General features: G+C 42.0%; 1 protein-coding gene across 9 annotated transcripts in view; it reads right to left on the reverse strand.

The window, feature by feature from the left end:
- The window catches only part of iqsec1b (IQ motif and Sec7 domain ArfGEF 1b), a gene marked incomplete at its 5' end in the record, with an annotated part of 214,786 nt that overhangs the window by 14,247 nt on the left and 183,252 nt on the right, over positions 1–17,287 (reverse strand). For 8 of the 9 annotated variants that reach the window (XM_084348723.1, XM_084348722.1, XM_084348721.1 and 5 more), the window contains 3 exons: positions 521–682; positions 1,262–2,523; positions 6,044–6,323. In XM_084348723.1, coding sequence (XP_084204849.1) covers positions 521–682; positions 1,262–2,523; positions 6,044–6,323 — 1,704 coding nt within the window. Of the gene's footprint in view, positions 1–520; positions 683–1,261; positions 2,524–6,043; positions 6,324–11,718; positions 11,784–17,287 lie in introns of those variants that run through there. The other variant, XM_084348725.1, reaches the window with a different exon arrangement.

The following is a 17,287-nucleotide window of genomic DNA, read 5'->3' on the forward strand; positions in this document are numbered from 1 at the left end:
GGCCTTATCCTCCACTGAATCTCAATGGGCTCTGACAGAGCTGGTGTGCTTCAAGTGAGTTTCAGATAAGTCAATCCAGTCTAAAGTATAGAGTAGAGGCACGATTTGAATGATGCAAAGAATCACGACTGGAAAATACAAGATCTTTACAATCTTCCCTTCCCTATTAAAATGACTAAGGAATATAAATGGGGTCTGTATGTTTATCTGAGCATCACAGCAATTTCCTGAGTGGATTCTATTTCTGTTTATTTCCTGGATGTAACTTGAGTCATTATGTGGTACTCAGAAACTCCAAAGACTGTTTGAATGAGTGAAGATTGCAAACTGGCAACCCTATTGGCAACTAAATGATGATTTATGTTCCTGGAAGGAAGATAAAATAAAATGGCAAGTTTGAAAGTGAAATCAAAAGCCTGTTTTGGAGAATCTGCATGATTTTAGGGGTTGTGACAAAATGATCCATCTGCACATTAAAATGAAGCAATGATTACACAGACATTACTCGCTGCAAACTCACTCAAGGACATCACGGTTGAACTGCTTCTGTCTGTTACCCAGGAACTCGCCAATCATCTGTCTACTCAAGCCTTTCCTCTGCAGCAGGAAGTGGGCCACACCCACTGGAGTGTCTGGAACAAAGTTCCGCTCAATCAGATACTGGATGCCTTTTTCTGGTTTCCTGGAGACACAGGAGAAGGTAGAGAGAGAGTGAGACAGAGAGAGACAAACGAGGAAGGAGTGAGGACACAATCCAAATCTGTGATTATCCCACTGCACTTCTGTCCCTGGCCAAATGTGTGTCAGATGAGGGACAGGATTTAGAGAGGCAAGGAGGGAGGTGGGAAGGGATGAGGGCCGAGAGTTGGGAGGAGGGAGCTATGTTTCTCTGTGGTGCCAATCACAAATGATTAAAAAGAACTTAATGGCCGGGTCTGAAAGAAACCAAATCCACAATCATCTATGATTAAATGGAATCACACAGAATCAGATGAATCACTGTGCAGCAGGTTGATTCCCAGACTTGTTTGCACCTGAAGTAGAACAGACAGTGGTTTTGTTTTATTCAACATTCCTGCATAGCTATTGCGAGTTTCATGTTGGTTCCTTTACAAAAATATTCTCTAAATCATAAATCAAGTCATGGACTGGATCTAATTTACATGACCTCTCCCTCACTGGGTGTGTAATGTGTATCAGTTTGTGTCTGGTTCTGTGCGAGCAGTTTGTTAATGGATGTCAAGTAGATGTGTTTACATACTTGTTGAAGAGGTTTAGGCCAATGCGGTAGTGCCTCTTGCGGATGATGTCATTGCTGAATGCAGGTGAGTCCCAGCTGTTGCGTGTCTCTTTGTGGTACGTCTGCTTGCTGAGCGTCTGCTCCCTCAGGCTGTCCCTGGATGAGGACTCTGAGCTGCAGTTGATGGTGTCATTGGAGTTGGATGTGCTGTTGATGCTGTCATTGTCACCGTCAGAGAAATCAGACTCTGACTTGCTCTGCCGGTTTGCAGTGCCATTGATGGCCAGATGGGCCTCCAGTTGTCTTGGCCGATGGCGGGTGGCATCCTCTTCTCTGGAAGGCCCTCTGGGTGGAAGGCTGTGGCCAATGTGTTTGGGGCTGCTCTGCTGGTTGCTGAGGGTCCGATCATAGGCGTTCTGTCTCTTCAAAGAGCTGCGGTCAGAACGATCACTCAGCTCCACCGAGCTGTCGCTTGGAGGCTCAATGGTAAGTAAAGGTAGATGGTCTACCCGCAAGCGCTGCTCTTGGCACTCCAGAGATGGTGTACTGCGGCAACTGGTGTCTGTGTCCCCTTTCTCATCCTTATGAGCCAGTGACCAGTAGTCCTGGGAAGAGTTGAGGGAACGCTGACGCAAGTCCGATTCTGTGCTGGAGGGCCGGTCGACAGATTGAGACAGGGGCAGTGGCGGTGACAGTTCTTCTTCATCGATGTAAAGGGTGACGTCACTGTAAGACGCCGTCATCTCGTCCAGTTTGCGGTGTTCTGAAGCACTGTGGGAGGGTTTAACCTGGCAGCTGAGCTCCCTGTCCATATCCTGGTGGCCTCTCCCTGGCTCCGACTGGTTGTCGTCACCATGTAGACTGCGACAGTTTAGAGCGTCATCTATGGACTCAGCTAGAGATTTGACCTGCCTAGAGAAGGCATCTTCAAGTTCTGTTATAGCGTCTGTGAAGTCACTCTGTGTCGTGGGAGTCTTGGCCTGCATGCCCATTTCCCCACTATGCTCTGACTGCACCAGTGCGCCAATCTTGGTGCCATCATCTGTTAGCGAGACCTGCTTTCCCTCGAAATAGGAGCTGTGGACTTTTTCAGGCCCTTCAAAGGAAAACTGCATTCTCATATTGGATAGGACGATCCGTCTGGACATACGGTTCTCAGACATAGAACTTCTAAGACGCTCAAAGTTCTTGTTCATCTGGTATTGGCGGAAGGCTGTCTGGATGGTGCGGGCTGCATGCCGGGTTATGAAACGCCCACCATATTTGCGCTCTAGCATCTCCACCTGCAGGGAGAGAAGGAAAGTTGGTGTCAAAAATGCATTTTTTCCTTAGCCACAGTCTCTTGACAATCTAACCTTGCAAATTTTATCTGTAATTGGACAACTGGTGATAGTGATTCTAAGGTGAGAGCGGGTATGATGAATGCAGTACCCTGAAAGGGACTGTAATTTGTATTTTTTATCAGACCAAAGCTGCGTGAAATGTCATTGCTGACCCTGGAAAAGGCTGTTTGACAAAATATTCAAAATTTTAAGGTCCAAGTCCCAGATTTTCCAGAACTTTTAACCACATCGCTGTCTTTATTAGGGGTGGGACCAAATATCGGTAAAGCAATATATCGCTATTCTTCCTCTTGAGATACTATTATCCATACACTGAAGCAGTCAGGGTTAAGGGTTTTGCTCAAGGGCACCTCAGTGGTGGTAATGAGGATGGAGCAAATGCTGCCTTTCACTTTCCCCACCCAGATTTATTCTGCAGGGTTTGGGGGTTTGAACCAGCAACCCTCCAGTCACAAGCTTGTGTCTCTAACCCTTAAGCCACCACTGAATTGCTGTATCATTATACTGTAGTATCATTATCGTGGGCAGCGTATTGTGAATCGTATCATATTGTGAGGTACTCTGTGATTTCCACTCATCAGTCTTCATCAGCACATGGTGTTTGCTAAGTTGTCATGGAGATGGCTCAGCTAGTTCATCGCGTAACCGTCTTATGGATAATGACTGAGCCAAATAGAAAAAACATTGAGTAAATGGACCTTGATTTGAGATTATTTTGTCAATTGGCTGTTAAAAGTTTGTTGTTTACTTCAAATATCTAGAAAGGCAACATAATGGCAGAAAACATAAATTGAAACTTGAAGTGCAATTAACTTCTCCAACCATTTCTCATTATATTCCAAGCAATCATAGTAGATTTAATTTGGTGTATCACTTGAAAGAACTCCATCTAGAAAATCTACTGTTGAACAAAAATGTTAGTTTATCTGTTACATTGGAAACATGGATTAGACAGACTGAAGAATGATGCTGCTTTCTTATCTGCTTTTGTCATGGCTTGAGAACCTGAAGAATAGTGGTGATGGCATTCAAAAATGGCTGGAATTCAGGCTTTATTAGACTCCAATAAACCCCCGGGAAGATGGATCATGTTGAATTGTGATGGAAGTACAGCTTGACTGATAAACTGGTAATGGCCCAAATAATGATGAAGAATTGCTCTTGGAGGAACTTCCACAAACAAGACTTGGTGGAGAAACATGATTATAGCTGGGGACTGCAGTGATGTTGGATGACGATAAAGAGACCACAAACTAAAATGTAGTAAAAGATGTGCTGAAATTGTGATTGATTACTAGTGGATGCTTCAGCGTTTCAATCTCTTTCATTAAAAGAGGGGTGAAAATGATTGAAAGGAATCAGTCAGGTGTTTAACATAAAGTACACTTACATGAAATGACTGAGAAATAGATCTTTATACTAAAGACATGTACCTCTAGGACGGTGTCCAGAGCAGTTTTAGTTTTACCCCCCTCTCTTAGCCCTGTGCGTTTTGCGCATTGACCCAGTTTTCCTCCTATGGAGGAAGTAGATTGACACTAATCATATTTCCCTGTGTCCTGTGAGGGAAAAGGAGGCCAGTGGTCTTGCCACAAGGAACAAGGACCATGACAGTGAGTGAAACTCCAACAAGCTACAGTGTTTAACAAGAGGACCAGTGTCCTTCCCACCTAGACACAAGACCACACCAGACAACTATGATATCACTTCTATTTGACCGCTATATGAAGCTTCAGAGAGACTTCAGCGTATAGTAACAGGTAATGTAATAACCTTCAGATGATCTAAGATGTTGACTTTTTACTTGAAATTTAGTACATTGGGGGTACATCATCATACATTTCTAATAAATAATTCAGAAGGGCAATTTGTTAAATTTTGACCTGTTATGATATTATCCAGCAGGTACTATGTGCTTTGCAGTAGAGGTCTTCATGCATCCACTTGGTTTGTATAGGGTCCCATTTTTATTGCCGTGGGTCTCAGGTCTGTGTTTCAATATGTGTAATATCCGGATAAATCATAAGAAGACTCATTATTAGCTCTAACTGGCGTGTAATGATTTCAACTTTCATTGATAGGTTTAGCCTCTCTCTCCTCTTTGAGTCTGTTTGGGTTGACCACATTTTAGAATAACTCTAATTACTCTCAGATATATTTGGATTAGGTCCAAATGTCTATGAGTCCTTTTTGGATCTGGTCCAAAATATTGGACCGTGGGGACTTCTACTTTGCAGCTTCTATGTGAAACATTGTAAATGACATGCTTACTGGGATGACAATACATGGTTCCCTCCTACTTCCTCTTCTTCTGCTGCTACTCACGATGTGGTGGTTTTGTACATACAGTACATTAGGTTTGAATCTCTTTGATGGATTTACAGCAATAGCAGAGAAATATTGTTAAAATGTATTGCAAAGTTCATTTCAAAGAAGCACACAACGGGATGTAGCTCAAACTATTTCTATTTGTATTGTGATATCTTGGTTTCAAGTTGCTCCTTTTGCATTTATTTATTACTAGATTTTGTGGATCCATGTTGGTCTGTCAATGCAGGCCGAGTACGCAGTATGGTAGGAACTAATTAATTTTGTGCGGTTTTGAATGTGACTCCTTGCCATTAGATAGAACCAGTTACCAAACCATATAAAGTATGAAACCTAAGTGAGCGGGAGAAAGTCACTGACTGTTGCCTTACAGCTGATGATCTCAGATATGCTCAATGGAGGTTGTATTAGATTAGGGCAGGTTGATACTTTAATATGATCCTTAATCAACTTTCAGTGATGTGCATTGTGTTTCAGCATTGTGTTGTAGGGAAATTATCGTAGTTTGTCGTTCAAATCAAAGCCAAATAAATTAATTATTTTGCCATTTGGGGGCAGCTATAGACAAAACAATTATAACCTTATAAAGCTGTTACGGCCAACATGCTAAATAGTTGCAAATTTACACATCCAGCAGACACACAGCAACATAAGGATTTAGTCAGAGTTGTTTTTCAGGTGACCTAAAAAATGTCCAATTAATCCTTTTGTAAATGAGATGAGGCCATGAACCAAAACAGTAAAGCTTAAAAACCAAAGCAATAAGCTAAACGAAGCTAAAGCACTCTTGTGTTGAGAAACTGCAAAGTTGGGTGATAATTCTTTGGTGGGTTTGTCACCAAGGGCAATACATGATAAAATGTATCCATCACAATTCAACTAAATGATTTCAAGCAAATAAAAATCAATTCCAAAGGTATTAGGTTTTTTTTCTTCTGTCTGAAATAATGCATAAGATCATTTTCATTATTTTGCATGTGATATTTTCATACATTTTCCATATCATGATAAAATACAATATCTATTGTTCTTGGTTAATTATAGTGTCATATTGTTTCAGAAATATAGCCCATCCCTGTGTTAGATGTTTCCAGATGAAAGTTGTCGATGTCTTTGGCCCCCCCCCCCTCACCTGCTTGTCCTGTAGGTCTGATGAGAGCTCATAGCTCTCAGACAGAGAGCGGGAGCGCTTGATAGCCTCCTCCTCTGCCTGCTTGCGGAGAATAGACTGGGAATGCTGAAGCTTGGGTCGGCGGGGCCGCGGGTGGCTGGGCAGGAAGATGTGTCCGTAGAGCTGACTGTCCAGGTGATCGGGGCCGAGCCCCCCGCTGTGGGTCACTGGGATGCAACTGTAGACGCTGCTGGGGTCCACAGAGGCGCCCACCTCGCTGCCTGGAGCATCACCTTCCACACTGCAACACAACACACAGGGCAGGCTAGGTTAGTTTGCTGAGTCATTTTCATGAGGGCATGCACTGCTTTGTGTTTCAGCTAGAGGCACGTGGTACATAGAAAAAGTGAACTTTGATACTGCTGGCAGGGTACAAATACGAGTGAGAGAATTTATAGCCGCAGTCTGAGTGCTGCCTCTCTCTTTACACTTTACAATGCCGAAACTACCTTAAGTCATTCTCAGAAGCTATAAGTCTATTCCACTGGATCTTGATTAGAAGAAATTCAATGCCTTTGAATAAATCATGCATACCAAAGAACAATCACTGAAATCCATATGACATTATCAGCAGCTCACTCTTTCAATCTTCAAACAAAGCGACACAATGTTAAGAGTGATAGAGGCATGTGAAGCAGTGGCTTTAATATTAAGATCAATAAGGACCAACATCAGCCTGTACAGACTGGATAAACCCCGGTGGTACCGCACCAGGCTCTGGCTAAATGTCAACCTCAGATCTGTTCACTTCCTCCACACCTCTCAGACTGTTGTGATTACCTGAGAGGGCTAAATGCACTGAGCTCTGAAGCTTGAACACAGCTCAATAACTCTTACTTTGAGGAATCAAGGCGGGTTTTACCAGAAGAAAAAGCAGACACATTATATGAATTCCTCTTGATTGAGTGAAATAACATGCTGTGCCACTCCAGAGAAGTTTTGCCTTTTTCTTTATACAGAGGCAGAACTCGTTGCCAATACAAGACTAAAAAGAATGTTACATATTTTAACTGAATGCATTAGAAGCCAGCTCAGCAGAGAGGGGCTGTTGATGTGAGGACAGGGAAGGCAACTGAATACGGCCAAAGTGAATACATGTCCACTTAAGACGCACATTTTGAGAACACAATAAAAGTGATAACATCCTAGTGACAGCTGTGAACACTATAACAAACTGATAAGGTTAATTCTACAAAAAGCACTCACAGCCAAAAGACCCGAGGGGTGTTCAACATGCAACTTCACAGACTTGTATTCATTCAACGTCTAGCTCTAGAAGTGGACAGCAAAGTTTCACTGGCAGGTGGCTTGTAAGGTGAGTGTGAATAAAACATACTACACTTCCTTCTTTGATTACTTGCACAGAATATTATCTTACAATGCCACTATCAGAAAGCAGAAAACAATAAATTCATGTTACAGGGTACAGGCCTGCTGCGTGTGTACCATCTGACCTTGTATGAACGGCACAGTTGTTCAGTCTGAGAGAGAAAAATGTCTCTAATTCATCAACCAAAGCCAGGTGACGCTATTATGTAGTTATTGGACCAGACTTTGAAAAAACGACACCTGATTTCCTGAACTTCACCTTGCCAGTTACAATCTATGGTGGAAATATGAGCTTTTTAATACCTTAAAGCAACCTTTTTCAAAAGACGATCAATAAAGTTTCACTCTGTTCGTCATAAGCTGATGGATGAAGTGGAGAGGCTCAGAACAAGGAAGCCCATCTAGAGGCATCTATCACTTCATAACCTTGTCAAATTCCTCGCTCTCTGTGGGAGAATGTGTCAAGGTTAGATAATAAAGGCTAGAATGAAAGCTTTAACAGGAAAGAGATTTGATGTCCGGAGGGGGCTCAGAGCAGTAAAGATGCGGTACATGCAAGGTGAAATGAGTAGTGAAAAATCACGTCTTTCATTAGCCTGTGCAAACAGAATGCTTGAGGGTGACATTTAAACATGCTCATATACAATCTATATCATTCATGCACAGTTGATTCCAGTGAGCAATAGAAAATACAGATGCCACATGGTATTTTACTTTTTTTGGTGAATGTGAAGGACCTTGCTGGCATAATCTACACCAGTGTTTGGGGTCTTCAATTTAGCATCCTTTTCCCCTAATTTATCTGCAGGTAGTTACATATAAGGACAGAGTATTTTCTATGTTGTAGAGATTAGTTTTCTAAGTCAATTTTGTTATTTTGGGCTATATAAATAAAAGCAGCTCGACTGAATTGAGAAGTAGCTACTGGATAGTTTTACCTTCTCAGGCCTCTATCAGTTATTCAAATGAAACAATCTGAAAACCATGTTGAAGTGATAACTTAGGCTATACACATACAGCTCAGTACAGTATTGCCCGTGACAAGTGATGTATTTTAGATATCACTGGACATTTAAGTGGGAACTGCATTACTCTAGTGGCTGCCGGTACCACAGCCTGCCCTTTCAGCAGACTGTCCTTACAAGAAAATAACAGCTTTTTGATGGTTAAAATGCCTTAAACAATCTAAGTACCTCTTGTAGACATGTGAATGTCTGAGGAGGACAGCTGGAACTAGCACGACATTAAAAAGCTTTTTATGGAATAGCTCAACATTTTGAGAAATCTGCTTATCTGCATTCTTTCCAAGGATACAATGAGAAGGTCAACACTGCGCAAGTGTTAAGTATGGAGCTACAAACAGGAGGCTATTAGCTCAGCTGCTTAGCTGTTTGCTGCTGTTAGCAACAACACAGAACAAGCACATGAAGCCCCCACCAAAACAAGTTTTTACAGCGTAGTTTAAACACTGTGTTTGTGTACAAATTAAACAGAGGAGATATAATGTTTGAATTAGTGAACGTTCAAGGTTTTGGTAGGCAGATGTTTTAACTTTGGAGAGAGCTAGGTTAACTGTTTGCAGTCTTTATATGAACATCCTGATTCCAGCTCAGTGCTCAACATAAAAAAGCAAACATTCTCGTTTTACTCGCCTGTGATCTTTACCAAAAGTATCTTAACTGTAACAGTGGCAGATCAGAAAATGGTCTATAGAGGGAACAAAGGTTCACTCAACATAACATTGTACATTGTACAATATATATACACACTATATATATACATACAGTATATATATATATATATACTGTATGTATATATATACTGTATATACAGTATATAAACATACATACATATATATACATACATTTATATACATTATACACAACTTCAGTTGTATAGGAGAATGCTGCAATGCTGCTTTCCTGTGAAGTCCCTGAAATGTTTTGTGGACTACGAAAAGATAATGACTGAATTTTCATTTTTGGGTGAACTGTTTCTTTAAGCCACGTCACTGTGAGGTAGGCTGAGGGTCTTCAGTCATGGGATAAGATCTCTCATTAGAAAAAAATGTCTTCTCCCTCCGAGCCGGACACTCGATGCTCATTATAAAAACCCTCTCTGCATCTTCATTCTCCTCCCCATGCATCCTCAACACATTTTTAATTCTAAAAAGAACAAATCTAATCAGAGAGAGTCCTTTAATTAGACTGAAGGGTAGGCTGTAATACGTCTGCTCCAGCAGAGGATGTCTAATTGGAAATATCCATTTGTTTAGATGGAAGAGAGGCTTTGCATGCTTGTGCAAAGTGTGGCACTCAGCTCGAAGCAAGAGTAGACAGATCCCTTTCAGAATTTACTGTGGACTGAAAGCGTGACAGCACCCAATGCATGTTTATGTCCTCACATAGCTGGTTTTGTTGCATTAGAGTTACTGAGCAAGATGTTCTTCTGTTACACAATAAACCACCATGCAATGTGTTTAAAAACAACAACAACAGAGACAACCAGTTTCACCAAAACAGGGACAGTTGGTCGAGTTGGTCGTTCTTCAGTTTCAATATGTACAAAGCTACTCTTCTTCCTGCAGCAGTCGGGAGTCACCCCAGCAGTCAAAGCATTACTGATCCAATTCCCTTAGACAGGGGGAGAGGAATGGTCAGACCCATCGGCTAACTGAGAGACTTCTACAGTCTGTGCCAGGCATTTATCCAGCCTCATTAAAATTTATGCTAAATTACTTTAATTCAACCCACGCCAACCCCTGTAATTGACCCACGGTCCACTGTGTCACCGTCACATTTGGCCTTGCCTTTCCATGAAAACAACACAATATCGTGGTCAAGTTAGCAATAACAAACATGTAACATCAGCTTACACTTTCAAAATAAAGGCACAAAAACTACTTGGTAAGGTTAGGGAAAAGATCAAGCTTTCACTTAAAATAACTACTTCCTGGAAACAACCACCACTGAGTACTGACCTCACACAGGACTCAAACCCTAGCTGCTTGGGTGATAACCTCATGAATAAACTGCTTATGAATAATCCTCCTCCAAATATGGACATTTGGGTGTTAATTGTAGGTTTGTCCGTTGCTCCTGACATCATAGCCTTCGCTGGGCTGAATCTCCTTACACATGTGAACTTTTCACGCTCAGGCATGGCAAACCGTCATCCTCTCAAACTGACGTCTAGTCTGATGTCTACAATAAATCATATACTATACTATTATGATTAAAGCAGGACATGGTGGGACAAAATCATAGGATGCATCCATGTGGTGTTGCAGTGAAAACAATGTAGAGGACATGACACAGCTGTCTCCATAAGCTGTGGAGAATTCCATGTGACGGGATAATTAACTTCCAAACAGTCACCTCTCTGTGCCATTTTTAAGGTTACCATTAGACAAAGATGCCAGGTATGGTTTTAAAAAGTCAGCATTTTTTTAATACGGATTACACCCACATCAACATGCACCTCAACTTCCCTCTTGAATCAGGTAGGTGTTAAATTCAAAACCCGTCACAATACAGCAGCAACCCATGACAGTGAATACATTGCCAGCTGATGAATTTTAATGCCGTGTGTATAGAATGGATGGATGGATCCAGCAGGGTGGCAGGTGATGTGAGGACAGCTCTGGTGTAAACACCTCCCCTAGAGATGCCCTCATTGTGCCGCTTAGTGGCTTCTTCAAGTGCAGCCTCTTCTCACTGTGTCACTCCACGGTGATGAGTTAATTACTCAGACCTGTCACTCACACACACTACCTGCCCCATCTGGTTTTCCTCGACTTTCCTGTGTGTTCGCACTGACGTTGCTGCTAGTGAGTAACTCTTAGAATCAGTTTAAGTTGATTTAATATTAGTTAGAGGACATTTGATGAAGAACAGTGAAATATGATTCAGCTGCATTCACTTGCTTGGCACACAGCAGGAAAATCAACAATTGGCTCATTAATGAAGCAGAGACCTTTGCTGCATCACAAATGAAGCACACCTTACTTGCACAAAGTGTGCACCTTGTGAATGTCATCAGATGCTCTAGTCTGGCACAAAATCCACTACGTTAAAGGCAATTCGTCCAATAAGGAGTAACAGCAATTTTGTCGGACTTTAATAAATGCTTTCTAAATTGATCTCAGTGGAGTCTGGCAGCAGTCCCTGAATAAAAGAGAGGCCATTAGTGAAATGTACAACCTGCATCACAAGACAAATTCAGAGCCAAATCAGAGAGTAGGTACATGTCAAGCAACTATTAAACGTATCGACTTCTACACACTGCACGCTCAAGGTTAGGCTTACCAGCTGTCTGATTCCAGCTCCAGCAAGGACTGACTCCTGTCAGAGGCACACTGCAGACACCACATTATGTAGTCTCTAGTCCCTACACCAGACCCATAACCACCCTGCTCTCGATTAGTCCATCTCTGGGTTAAATGTAGCTTTGGAAGCCTAACCGCACAGCTTCAGTCTCGGACACCTCTCTAACTCTGGCCTTCCTCCAGAGCCTTTACGAGGAGGGGCGCTTGCAGGAAGAGGGAGGGAATTCCTCCAGAGGAAACTGGGTCGTGTGGCAGCGGGAGCACTGGTGCCCCACAGATGAGGAGGGTCTTAAACAGGAAGGGGCAACAAGTAAGATGTAAAAATGGAAGGGAGATTGGGCAAGCTCTGATGGTGATAGCATCAGACGGCCTTTATTAATAGCTAGAGAATCCTGATGAAAGCTGAAGAGTGGGGAAACCCCTGGATTTACTGTGCCATTGTAGCTGTTGTCACTGTGGAGGTATGTCTGTAGTAATGTGAGCTTTACATCAGTACAACTTTCAGCTTCATATGGAAGACATATACATTGTCGGATAATCCCTACTTCACAGCTGCTGATTAAAGGCCTAAAAAGAGTGCTTAGAATGACTGTATCACTACCACAGTCGTCTAACAGACAATGCAGAACAAGCAGCAGCTGCTTGGCCAGGCGACCCTGCCGAGCTATCCTTTAAACAAACAAGTTAACAGGGAATGTTTGACTCACAGTCCCTCCCATCTCTGTGCTGATGGTTACAGTGATTTCCCCCAGTCCTATAACCCCGCCTAGGCTCAAGACGTGAGCAGTGAGGGGCCTATCCATTTCCGCATAATGACATCATTACCCAAACAACGGGCATGTATCAAGTGGACCAAAGATGTTATCGAACCAAGGCAACCCTGCAGTGGAAAGTACTGAGATAACAAAGATTTTATGAAATTTGTGTTGTAATTCTTGTAATTCATTCATAGACACCAGCAACCGAAATTCATCTGGATCAAGATCAAGATTCATGCATTATTTCACAAAAATGTCCAAAAAAAACACCCTTTCTCACAATGTTAAGTCCTTTATCTGGATCCACACCAAAAGATAACAGGGTCTATTCCGGGCTGTGAGAGCCATCCTCCGTTCAGTTTTCATGGAAATCCATTCAGAAGTTTTTGTGTTATCCTGCTGACAATCCGACCAACCAACTAACTAACCAACAAAGATATAGATAAGGGTGAAAACATTGCCTTCTCGGCAGAGGTAACCCTTCATGGTGGAGTGTTGAGTATGAGTTCAGGAGTCTCACAGCCTGAGGAACGAAGCTGCTCTGCTGTGTTGTCTTTTAGTAGCTACCCTTTGGACACTGTGCAGACATCTCACTTCACTGATATCACTGACTAAATCAGACACTCCGTTGCTGTGTTGTCACATTAAACTGCGGTTCACTGTGTAACATTTTGTGTTCCTCTGAACAGAAACTCCTGGTTATGCCGTGTGTTTAGCTCCGTTAGCTTTGAGCTCCATTAGCCAAACACACTGCAGGACTCTACTGCCAACCTGCTGCAGCTAACTAGCGCTCCTCCTGCTGACTTCAGGTTTGTGTTCACAATGTAGTGTTATTGAGGAAAAAATACTATGCGTCCACCGTAAACAGAGTTTACTGCGTCCCTTCAGATATTAACACATCATGTTTTTCTTCGGCCTCACGCTGAGCAGCAGGACAGTGATTGTAACAAGCGCTGACACATCGCTGTGGAGAGAGAGCATTAGAAGACTTCGTTGTAGTCAGCCCCTGGTTTAGTTGTCATGACATACTGAACACATTTGAATATTCCTGTCATCCTGGAGGTGTCAGGGAAGATCATCTGATCATACAAAACACATTCTCTGTTGCCTCCGAGTAAACAGGACTCCTGTTAGCCTACATGCTATAATAATAAGTAAGAGTGAAGAGGGAGACAGAGCAGAATGCATCTCCTTTGGGCCATTATAGAATGTAAAAAAAGCTAAATGTTTCCTATATGGTGAAGAGTCATGTAAAGTTCAGCAAAGAGAGATACTGATAATGTCGTGTTCATTACAGTTAATTAAAACAGGAGTTAAGATGATCTCCCAGAGGACAAATATGGGAAAAAAATTCCCTGACCCTCCTTTCTGGATATTCAACTCTGGACAATGCTCAGGACATCTGATCCTTTATGGCCAAAAGCTGAATAAAAAAATAAATAAAGTAGAGATGAGCTGAAGTGATGCACAAACCTGAATAAGACCTGAAACTGATACTAAGTCTTGATTCGTGGCCCAGTCACATGCAAGTTTAGGTTACAGTAGAGGCTAATTTAAACATCGAGTCCAGCCCTGCACTATATAATCCAGTTGGTTCCCTTTAGCATTAATCATGGCCATGAAGCTTAAGATAAAGCTGCAGCAGTTAACACCTACATCTGTTTGATTGCAGACAGGGAGTTTTAAGACAGCTGCCTTTGATCAGACCTTGGGTTATTTTTGTCCCTCTCATCTCTATCCTGACAGTGAGGGGCGAGACTGTAAAGTCGTTAGGAGTGAAGTGGTGTATTTTTACCTCACAGCCTAGTCTGAATCTGTACCATATACTAAAGGGGGAGGAACTTGTCAACATACCTTGGCACTGTGACACATTTTAAATGATTCATGGACTCACCTTTGACTGTCCCTTTACAGTGATCAAATCAAAGTTAATATGGGCAGCTTTAGTAGCTCCAAAAGGGCAAGGAGAGGTTAGCCAGTGGAAAACTGTTTGAACTGCAATGACTGAGATTTTGTGAGAGGATGATAATGAGGTCCAGTATTCATACTAAAAAAGGGAAAAGCTACCTTCTTCTCTCCAGCTCTCCCAGGACCCTTTGTTGGTGTACCACCTCACTTATATTTCACAACTGCTAATGGGTTGGGCACTTGACACATTAAGTGTCAGTCTGCTCAGGGGTCACCTCCATACCTCACCAAGTACATACATGTTGTGAAGGCATCTTTCCAATAATTCTGATGGTATATGCGCCTATTTGTCTAAAATTAAAAGAGTCCTGAAGAGAACTGGTCATTGCATTCCACCACTGAAGAAGCCACAGTCAAGCCAAAGTAAGATGTCAACATGGCTCAAAACAACATCTTACCCAGTAACCTTAAGTTTTTCTATGAGCTTTTGGTAAGCTCATGTAATATCTTAGAAGCAGTATGAAATTCTTTATATTTAGGGACTAGGTCAATATTTTGATCAATATTATGTGCTTATTTTCTGTCTTGCAGAGTGTTACATGAAAAGATTGATATCACTGTGGAGCTGGAGCCTGGAGGCGATGAGTGTGGCTTAGCATTAAGACTGGAAACATAGCTCTCTGGTTGTGTCCAAAAAAACAAAACAAAAACCACACACCTCTGAAGCTCACTAATGAGCAAGTTCTCATGTAACCGGTAACGTCAATAACTGTGATATTTAAAAATGAAATATTGATATCATGTATTGTGCACATAAATAATTCAGCACCTCTTAAATCAGTTCCGTTTCTTTCCGTTTTTCGCTTTGCAACAGTAGGTGGTTGTAATGCACCTTTACATTGGTTGCCACCAGCCAGAAAACAGCAACAAATTACGAAACATTACGAAGCGATGCTGCACAAAATCACATCAGAAGAGATGACAGAGGAGAGCGAGACACTCTACCCTCACCTGTAAAAAGATGAACATTAGCATTCATTCTTTTGGCCTTGATAATCATGTAGTGAGAATTGTAATTTGTTAATGCTTTTAAAATTATTCAAACTGGTTGAGCCACTACATAATCTTTCCACTTCCAACCCCCAATAAACTGCAGAAGTGCCCCCTGGGTACAGGTACACCCAGCTGGGAATCACTTGTATAGATCAAAATGGAGGTTGGTGGGTCCTTGCTGGTATTTATGGTTTTTCAGGGTAAAAGACTTACATACAGACTGTAACATTAACATAATTACTGAGTGTGTTATATGTAACAACTGTGTACCATCATTAGAAAAAAACACAAGTTTTATTATTCCACCACTGCTAACTATCAGGTTGCATCAGTTTCCCTCCTGACCTTTAAGGTGCGTGTGCAGAATGTCACTGAGGAAAGCAGACTGGTCTGTACATGACAGGAATAACTAAACACCGCACTCTCAATATGACCTCAATTTAAGCGAGATTGATAAGATCTTGACGTGTCAGTTTTAGTTGAGTATGGCCTTTCTTTCAATATAGTCAGATTACTTGTATCCATGTCACTGCCATGGCTGTTATGGGCTTCCTCATGTGTTAATATCTATCTATCACACTTAGGAAGCCATTGAGGAATTCATAAAACAGCTGGTCCTTCTAGAGTAGCTGAATAACTCTGACCAAGTGCTTTCACACTGAGTTTACAGACAGACAACTCAACACCGGATGGCTCTTTTAAGGGCTTGCGTTACAGACACACCTGTCACGCTCCGTCTAGACTCCAAAGTGGAAACAGCAGGACCTGTCGTCCTTGTATTAATCCCTACATCAGTTGCAGCTCCTCAGGAGGCTGGGCAGTGTCACAGCTCCGGTCCAACCATAAGAGCCCCCTCTCCTCCTACACAGCCCTGTATCTCCATCTACAATGTCCACATCTCTCCACCTCCTTCTACATTTGGGGTGACAACATGCCACTCCCACAGTGCTGATACATTTCACATATTGCATGAGGCTGGTTCTCATCCAGCAGGGACAAAAATAGAGTCATTGACAGACACTGCATTTTCTGCTCCGCTTGGTAAGTAAATTGACCAGTCAGTGTGAGGGGGGGTAGCTGGAGACAAATGTGTCTGCATGTCCACCTCCCCAGATGCTACCGCTGCGGCTGAAAACAACAGCAGTGATGATTAGAAACCCAAGGATCTGAGATTCAGCACACAAAGGCATTGGGGACAGACATTTTCAACAGGGAGCCCTGACAAATAAGGCACCAGATTGCACAAATCACACTTTGTATCTGCACTGACGATGGGACATGATGAGATGAAATCAATCTTTAGTCTGTGCTGTAGCATTAAAACATCATTCATCATTCAAAACTACTTCAACTTATCAAAAGTGAGGACATGCTGCTTGTGTCTGTCTCATATAGTTGTAAATTAAATATCTTTGGGTTTTAGACTGTTGGTTCTGTCACCTGGGACTGAGTGTACTTCTGAGTGGTATGGATTGCTGAAGGGATAATGCATCTTTGTAGGTTAACCCATAAGTTAGCATTGCCCTGGTTTCCTTAACAAAAAGCTTATGGGAATTTTTAACTAGATTTCGTATTATTGTAGAAAATAAGCGCTGTGGCGAATACAAGTTTAAGATACTTACACATTTTGCTCAGCAAGATAATCTTCACAGATGAAGCATAAATGAAACTGCCAGAAGTATAAAGCTAGTGTATGGCTACAAACTAACTACATCACGGTTGCATGACGTCAACGTTTACATGCTTCACTATGAATTGATCAAGCTACAAGTTGTCAAGATAGAGTTATTGTAATAGTTATAGTAAAAGGGTTAGGGGTTAGGGTTAGTC

This window comes from Pagrus pagrus (assembly GCF_965226575.1).
Source record: "Pagrus pagrus genome assembly, chromosome: 3".
NCBI lineage: Eukaryota > Metazoa > Chordata > Actinopteri > Spariformes > Sparidae > Pagrus > Pagrus pagrus.